We start from the raw sequence: 8,050 nt of genomic DNA, 5'->3' as shown, positions 1-8,050 counted from the left end.
AAAAAATAAATGCCCACAAGAGCTGGAAGGTGACATAATCAGATAAAATGATCCAGGCACTAAGGATTATTTCAGTTTCCTCTTAGTTTCCACAAAGAAAAATAAGAGAAGAAAAATAATTTAAGAAATTTACATTTTGAATTCGATCATAGATGTAGTAAAGACTGGTGGTACATTATAAAATGGAAAGTATATACCTTATCTAAATCTGGCAGTTGTTAATCTCATTAATGGAATGTGGGTTTGTCTATGACTATGGATTTAGAAAAAAAAATTTATTTTTGGAATCTTAAGTAAAACATATTTCTAATACTAATGATCAATATAATATTAAACCAATAAAAGATATCCATCTTGATGGTACCTGGCTCACAGGATGCAGTTTATTACTTCTATCCTACACTGTTGCTTCAAAGACTTCTCTGTAGCATCAGCTAAGCACCTGCTATGCAGGCATCAGTGTGCTGAGCTCAGGACTGGTATGGGGCAGGCACCTGTTGATCAGGTATGCTTATGGCTGATGACCAATTTTTACTCTGAGAGGATTTTGGATACTTTAAATATCATTCTTAGCTGTGCAGCTTTATATAAAATAATTGCCTTAATCCTCATAGCAGCTCAGCAAAGGAGACTTAATTATTTCTATTTCATAGTGCAGGAAATTAATAAACAGGTTGGTTGTTGGTTACAGAGATTATGCTGCAGCAAGTAGCTGATGTGGAATGTTGGATTCAGACCTGACTCTGCCTTCTCTTCATTCTGTAGTCACCCTTCTCACAGAGGCAATCTTGGCTGTTTCAGGTTATGGAAGTTTCCCTCTTATAAATATCTAGTGGAAATGTGCGGCAAGGTGGAAGGAAGGGGGTAGAATTATCTTTCAGGAGAGAATACTCCTCTGCCACCCCTTGCCACTGCCAACATCAGTTCTTGTAGGGATGGAAAAGCTGATAGGGTGAAGAGGGGAAAGAGAACAAGACTCTGCTCCTTCATAGCACAGAAGCTTCGACACTGAGGCGAGACACTCCCACACTCAGCAGGTGACTGCAGGGATAGGGTGATATAGGGAGGCAACCAGCTGCTGGAATGCCAACCTGGGTGATGAGCCAGGAAGATACCAAGTGGTTGTCTCATGGCTCAAGCCAGGCCAGAACCCTTTATATAAAGGCAGCCTTCTGCCAACACTCCTTAGCCTGAATGCCTACGTGCCTATGAGAAAGGTGAGTCTAAGAGTTGGGATTGGGATTGGGATGGGGATGAAGCTTGGTAACCTTTTGGGGGACCTGAGAAGCATAACTATGGAGCTTATGAGAAGATCTAGGGCTATGGCATCAGTGTAGTTCACTTTGGTACACTTGACTGCACCCTTGGGTGCTGTTTTCTCTCCCCAGGACCTGGAAAAGGTGCACTAGTAATTTACAGCTTACGAACAGTCAGATGAGGGTAGGAGATTCTCTCCAGGGGAGTATGTTCTGAGATAATCGCTACAGGTGCTTCATTAGAAGCATTTTCAGAATGTGGGAGTTTATCGAGAGGTGTGGTGTTGGATGAACCAATTGTCAAATCAGCCACTGCTGTTGGTTGCTGGGCTGTGGAACACATGGATTTTGATGAGTGCAGAAGAGTGGAGGCTGTCCTGTGTCTCCCTGGTGGAGCATCCCCCAGGCCATGTTTATGATGCTCCTGCTGCCCAGATCTTTAAGAGTGACTGAATGTCAGTCTTGGGATCAAGTACCTTGCGTTTTCTAGGTCACCCCATCTTAGGGAACTGCTGTGCCTCTGACAGCGGCTGGGGAGAGAACATTTCTCAAGGCAGCAGACTGCCACACTTCAAATTATTGACAACTGCAACCTGCCTGAGCTAGTTACCATTTTGATTTCAATTCCTTTCAAGCCTGGTGTGTTTTGTCTGTGCAAGCTTTTGCATATGTGTGGGCATCTATCTTAATGAGTACATGTGAAAAACACTGAATATAGATAACATTTAACGTGAAGTGGGAGCTGCCCAATAATTGATTGCATCCTTAACCTTCTCATGGATGTTTTGAGATATGAGGGCAGATGGTGCCTGAGGGATTGTTCCCACATGCACCTTTTAAAAAATATGTTTGCACAAATGTGTGTGCTTCCAGTATGTGTGTGAGAGGAAATCCAAGCTCCTGTGGGTGTGGAGTCCCCACTTCGGGCTGCAGCCTTGGGAGTCAGGGCTGCTTCTTCCACTTAGGACGTGCACCAGTGTGAATTCTTTTGTCTTCAGTGCCCTCTGGTGCTGGACACTGGTATATCCCCCCTCCAGGGATGGATCCTGGATACCAGCCACCCTGGAAGAGCACAAGCTGGCCCTTTGGTAGACCAAGGGCAGATCTCACGGACAGTCAGGACTGATCACGTGTTTACCTAAATCAGTAAGCGTTCTTGGGTGAAGGTTGAGGAGGGAGGGGAAAAGATCAAGGAAGATGCAGGGTGTCCTCCCCGGGGTTCTGTCCCCTGCTCTCCAACTCTCATCTTCTTTGTCTTGGTCTGCCCACCTCAGATCCCACTCACCTGCCTGCATCAGGACCATGTGCGACCAGCAGCAGATTCAATGTTGCCTGCCACTCCCCCAGTGCTGCGTCAAGGGTTCCTCTTTCTATGCCAACGGCCAGTCCCCCTATGCCAACAGCCAGATGGTGATCCAAGCCCCTTGTGAGATGCAAATTGTGGAGTGCCCCACGCTATGCCCAGTTCAAGTTTCCCAGGCTCCATCCCAGGCTAAGACTACTGAAGTGAAATGCCAGGCTCCCTGCAAGTCTAAGACCACCCAGGTGAAGAGCCAAGCTCCCTGCAAGTCTAAGACCACCCAGGTGAAGGGCCAGGCTCCAGTTGCCTGTGTTCAGTGCCAGGCTCCTTGCCAATCGGAGGTGTCCTATGTGCAATGTGAAGTCCCACACCCTATTCAGACTTGCTATGTAGAATGTGCTCCAGTTTGTTATACAGAAACACGTTACGTGGAGTGCCCAGTCCAGACCTATGTACCCTATGCAGCACCTCAGCCCGTCCACACGTATGTAGAATGTCCCCCAGTGCACCAGGCTCAGGGAAGATTCTCCACCCAGGCCCAGTATCGGGGATCATACAGCAGCTGTGCCCCTCAACGCCAGCCCCAGGCTTCCTACAGCAGCTGCATCCCCCAGCGCCAGTCCCAGGCTTCCTATGGCAGCTGCATTCCCCAGCGCCAGTCCCAGGCTTCCTATGGTAGCTGCAGCCCCCAGCGCCAGTCCCAGGCTTCCTATGGCAGCTGCGCTCCCCAAAGACAGTCAAGGCCTTCGTTTAGCTCCTTTGAACCCCAGTGTCAGAACCAGGGCTACTATGGCAGCTTCACTGGGCAGCGCCGATCTCAGAGTGCCAGCAGGTGCCTCCCTCCTCGCCGGCTGCAGCCTTCTCCTCGGAGCTGTTCCCCACCACGCCGCTCTGGGCCCTGTTACAGCAGCTGCCTGCCATCAAGATGCTCGTCCGGCTCCTACAACTACTGCACCCCACCCCGCCGCTCTGAACCCATCTACGGCAGCCGCTGTCCTCGCGGCCCTCCTCCCAGCTGCTCTCAGAGACGCGGACCCAAGTGCCGCATAGAGATTTCCTCGCCCTGCTGCCCCAGGCAGGTTCCCCCACAGAGGTGCCCTGTGCGGATTCCCCCCATCAGAGGCTGCTCCCAGAGCTGTGCCCCCCAGTCCTCCTGGGGTGCCTCCTGTCCGGAGCTGAGGCCACGTGTAGAGCCGCGTCCACTGCCAAGCGCCTGTCCTCCACGCCGTCTTGAGCAGTGTCCGGAGCCCTCACGTCAGCGATGCCCACGTCCTGCCCCACGTCAGTGTCCACGTCCAGAACCCCTCCCACGTCCTCCAGCACGGCAGTGTTCAGAGCCTTGTTTGTATCCAGAGCCACGTCCAACGCCACGCCCTCATCCAGTGCGGTGTGAGAGTCCGGAGCCACGCCCTCATCCAGGGCGGTGTGAGAGTCCGGAGCCACGCCCATATCCACAGCCCTGTGAACGCCTAGAGCCTTGTGCGTTTCCAGAGCCCATCCCCCTTCCAGCGCCTTGCTCAAGCTCAGAGCCATGTGGAGAGCCTCCACGCTGCCCCAGCCCCTGTTCATTCCCAAATCCAAGCTCATGCCCACAAGACCTAGGCTGCAATGAGTCCGATCCATGCCGCCTAGACACCGAGGCTCCCGGCTGTGGCCCGTCGAGTTACCACCAAGGGCAAGAGAGTGGTGCTGGCTGTGGAGCTGCTGAGCTGTTTCCAGAGCCTTGGGGTCCGGGGGGTTGTGGAGACCAGGGAAACGCCCCTACTGGAGTGAAAGGTGGGACTTGTGTCGGAGCGAAAGGTGCCTATTTTTAAGGGACATGTGGCTGAGTGTCCCCTGCCTCTTGGTCTGAAAATACTGCTGCTACTCTTCAAACAGCCGTAGTTTCCAGCATACTCTTGTTTGCTTCTCTCCGAAGACACTCAGGGGCTCCCTGCTAGCCTGTCCCACTCCTCTGCATATCATCTCAGTACCTGGTGTGGCTCTCCCAAGTCTCTCCAGTGGCACACCTGACGCCTGCCCTGCACACATCCTCAGTCTAGCTAGAGCAGTCTGGCCATGAGGACACATCTCGGGTGTTCCCAGGACATTCCTTGGGAATCTGTGCCTCCAAGCTTCTGCCCATGCGTCTCTCCTCTGCCTGGACCGCTAAATACAACCCAACGTCAAGGCCTCCTCCTGGGAGCCCTCCTTGCTTGCTCCCCTCCCCTGCCTTAGGAGCCTTTGCTGACTTTCTAGAACTCACTGTATCACCCACAACATCCATTTAGCGACTGCTTTACAACTCTTGGGTTTTTATGTCACTTGGCAGGGGTGTCTCCATTATTGATACAGCTAGATGAAAAACTCCCATCCTAGTGGGGTCAGAAATCCCTAAATTTCTGAGTCTCTCCTGGAACAAGTAGTTGCTTACCTGAGCTGTGGGTTGGCAAGTTGAGCCATGTTTTGTCCTGGTGGACACCATAGGGAGTGAGGCAAGAGGAGGCCTTGCAACAATAAAGATGATGTTATATGCACAGTCCGAGTCTTGAGTAATGACTTTTTTTTCTCCTTCCTGACTGAGATGGATTTTTTGAGTTGTGATAAAAAATACATAAAATCTAATTGTACGTGTACCATGCGATGGCATTAAGTGCGTTCACACTGTTACACCTTCACCACCATCCTCCCACAGAACTCTCTTCCTCTTGCAGAACTAAAACTCTACCGACTCCATCACAGCATCTCATTCCCTACTCCCTCATCCCCTAGTAACCACCACTCTACTTTAAGAGTTTATCTAGTATGGCCAGCACTGTGGCACAGCCAGTAAAGCTACCGCCTGCAGAGCTGGCATATCATATGGGTGTCAGTTCCCAGTTTGAGTCCTGGCTGTTCCAGCTCTCTACTATGGCCTGGGAAAGCAGTAGAAGATGGCCCAAGTCCTTGGGCCTCTGCACCCACATAGGAGACCCGGAAGAAGCTCCTGGGTCCTGGCTTCTGATCAGCCCAGCTCCAGCCATTGTAGCCATCTGGGGAGTGAGCCAGCGGATGGAAGATTTCTCTCTCTCTCTCTCTCTCTCTCTCTCTCTCTCTCTCTCTCTCTCTTCCTGCTTCTGCCTCTCTGTAACTCAGCCTTTCAAATAAATAAGAAAATAAATCTTAAAAGAAGAGTTTGTCTAGCTACCTACCTTATATAATTGGCTCACACAGTGTTTGTCCTTTTGTGACTGACAATTCACTTGGCGTGATGTTCTCTGGGTTCATCCACATTGGAGCGTGTATGAGAATCATATTCCTTTCAAAGGCTGAGTAATCGATCTCTGTCGCATGTGTATACCACTTTTAGTTTATTTTTTCCATTGATAGATGAATGCACAGTTGGATTGCATTGACACTGTGGCTATGGGTGAACAAATACCTCCTGAGTACCTGATTGAAATTCTTTTGAGCAGATATCTAGGAGTGGAATTGCAGGATCCTATGCCAATTGTTGGAGGAATTGCCTTTCTGGTTTTTATATTGGCTGTACCATTTTACCTTCCCATCAACAGTGTGCAAGTCTAATTTCCCCCACATCCTTGCCAACTTTTGTTATTTTCCCCCTTCTCTGTTTTGTGAGGTGACATAGTTTTAATCTAATTTTCCTCCTTTTTCTCTTGGGTTTCTTGTACAATGGCCTGAGTTTTCCTTGGCATAGACCAGCTGAGTTGCCTGTGGGTTTTCCGTGTGCCCTCAGCATTCCTGGCCTCTGCTGTAAAGGATGGAGGCAAAGGCACGCGGAACGAGAGGACAGGGAGGCTAAGTCTTGCTCCACAGGCGAGGAGGGAGGCTCTGCATGCCTGTGTTCGGCAGCTCACCCAGCTCCAAGGTCATGGTCACAGCTATGTTACTTACAGAAGCAGGGGCCGGAGAGAAGGGAGCACCTGGAAGCTCTCTGGGGATGCTCCACGTGGTGTAACCTCTTCTTACAGAACTAAAGTAGTTTCTGTTTTAAATCTTGAGATAAGGGAACAGAACCTCTGAGCTTGCATCCCTGAATTGCTCTCAAATCCCACAAGGTGGAGTGCTCTTGGCAGGGTATGGGAAGGAGAGGCAGATGAAATGGAGGTGCCGCTTCCTCTTATTCCCTGCAGAGATGAGTGTTGCATGCATTTGGTTGTGGAGGGTGAATGTTGGGGAGGACAGGGCTTTCCCATGGGCAGGTGGGCACCCAGGCCACAGTGCTCTGCAGAGGATCAAAGGGCTCCTCTTAGGAGGCTGACAGCAGGGGGCCGCTCTGGTCTGGAACCCAGAGTCCTCCTCCTCACAGGCCATGCCTGAAGCTCCTCACAGCTACAGAGCCCCAGCTGGGAATCGCAGACCCAGAGTTCGGCTCTGGGAATGCCTTTCTCTTGCCCAGGGGGTTTGTCCTGCAGTGTTGGTGGTGGGGACTCGAGAGACTGCCTAGCAAACCCTGCATTGAATAAAGGAAAACCAGAGCTCCTCTGTGAAATCCACTCATTCACGTTCCTATTGACAAACACGCGTGCTCCCCTGCTGGAAAGTCACTGGTTGGAGGAAGAGATGTGGCCCTTGTTAACTGTCAGTGACAACCTAGCGCACTGGCTCTCAAAGCCAGTCTCTTAGACCAGCAGCAGCGGTAGCACCCAGGACCTCATTAGAAAGGCAAATGTGTATTACCCAAGACCTGCTGAATAAGATGCAGGAAGAGAGACCAGGCACCTGTTCCAGACAACCTCCAAGTGTTTCTGATGCCCAGTAACCTTTGGTCATCACTGGGTTAGTGAAATGCATTATATGGGTGGACTGTGAATACCAATGCCTACAGATGTCTGTCTATCATCTATCAATCTATCTAGGTATCTATGTATCTGTAGCCATCCATCATCCATCCAACCACACATCTATCTACCCTCTGATTCCCACAACAGCCCATCAGGGGGCATTATTTTCTTGCCATTTTGCAGTCAGTACCTAAACACACTGGACTTTAGTGACTTGCCACAGTCATGAGCCAGACTTAACTCTCCATACCCTTGTCACTACGAACAGGGTCTGTGATTTTAGTCACAGTCTCTGCCTCTTCCAGAGATCTCTCTTGTATTAACCCAATCATTTTCCAGCAGTCTTGGAGTTCTCTCAATTATGGAGTGAGTTATTCTCATCAATTTCGCATTTGCATCTGCTCTTCAAATGCAGGCTGCTCTGTGGCACGCTCTATAAGCTGGGCATAGCCTCAATCACCCTCACCGGGTATCCCTATGTTTCCATTGCCAGGGCCCTGGGTGGGCTGATAAGGGCAGGGGAGGGAGAGATTTGAAAGCCCCTCATGAAGAATTCACATTTGATTTCTCCCTCATTGTCTCAGACATGAGGGAGGCAGGTGGGAGCAGACCATGCCCTTCACACAGAAGAAAGCCAAGGCTGGCTGTGAGGAAAAGACATTCACTCCTGGGAAGCCTCGGCTTCCCTGGGCTCAGGAGGCACATCTCCACCCAGGCTCTTTCCTGGG

The 8,050-nt window shown here is 50.5% G+C and overlaps 1 protein-coding gene across 3 annotated transcripts; it reads left to right on the top strand.

Moving 5' to 3' along the window:
* The first annotated feature begins 1,100 nt into the window (after positions 1 to 1,100).
* On the top strand, positions 1,101 to 5,077 carry KPRP (keratinocyte proline rich protein). 3 transcript variants are annotated; one of them, XM_070076888.1, is made up of 3 exons: positions 1,101 to 1,217; positions 2,531 to 3,182; positions 3,222 to 5,077. In XM_070076888.1, the coding sequence occupies exons 2-3, from the start codon at positions 2,559 to 2,561 to the stop codon at positions 4,368 to 4,370; spliced, it is 1,773 nt and encodes a 590-aa protein (XP_069932989.1). In that variant the 5' UTR covers positions 1,101 to 1,217; positions 2,531 to 2,558; the 3' UTR covers positions 4,371 to 5,077. The 3 variants fall into 3 exon arrangements, with proteins under 3 accessions (XP_069932989.1, XP_017201361.2, XP_051714665.1); XM_017345872.2 differs by having other exon boundaries at positions 2,531 to 5,077; XM_051858705.1 differs by lacking the exon at positions 1,101 to 1,217 and adding an exon at positions 2,294 to 2,402 and having other exon boundaries at positions 2,531 to 5,077.
* Positions 5,078 to 8,050: the final 2,973 nt, after the last annotated feature.

This window comes from Oryctolagus cuniculus, chromosome 7, assembly GCF_964237555.1.
Source record: "Oryctolagus cuniculus chromosome 7, mOryCun1.1, whole genome shotgun sequence".
Classification (NCBI taxonomy): Eukaryota; Metazoa; Chordata; class Mammalia; order Lagomorpha; family Leporidae; genus Oryctolagus; species Oryctolagus cuniculus.
The sequence above is the reverse complement of the archived record's forward strand: the minus strand, read 5'-3'. Positions and strand labels throughout refer to the sequence as shown.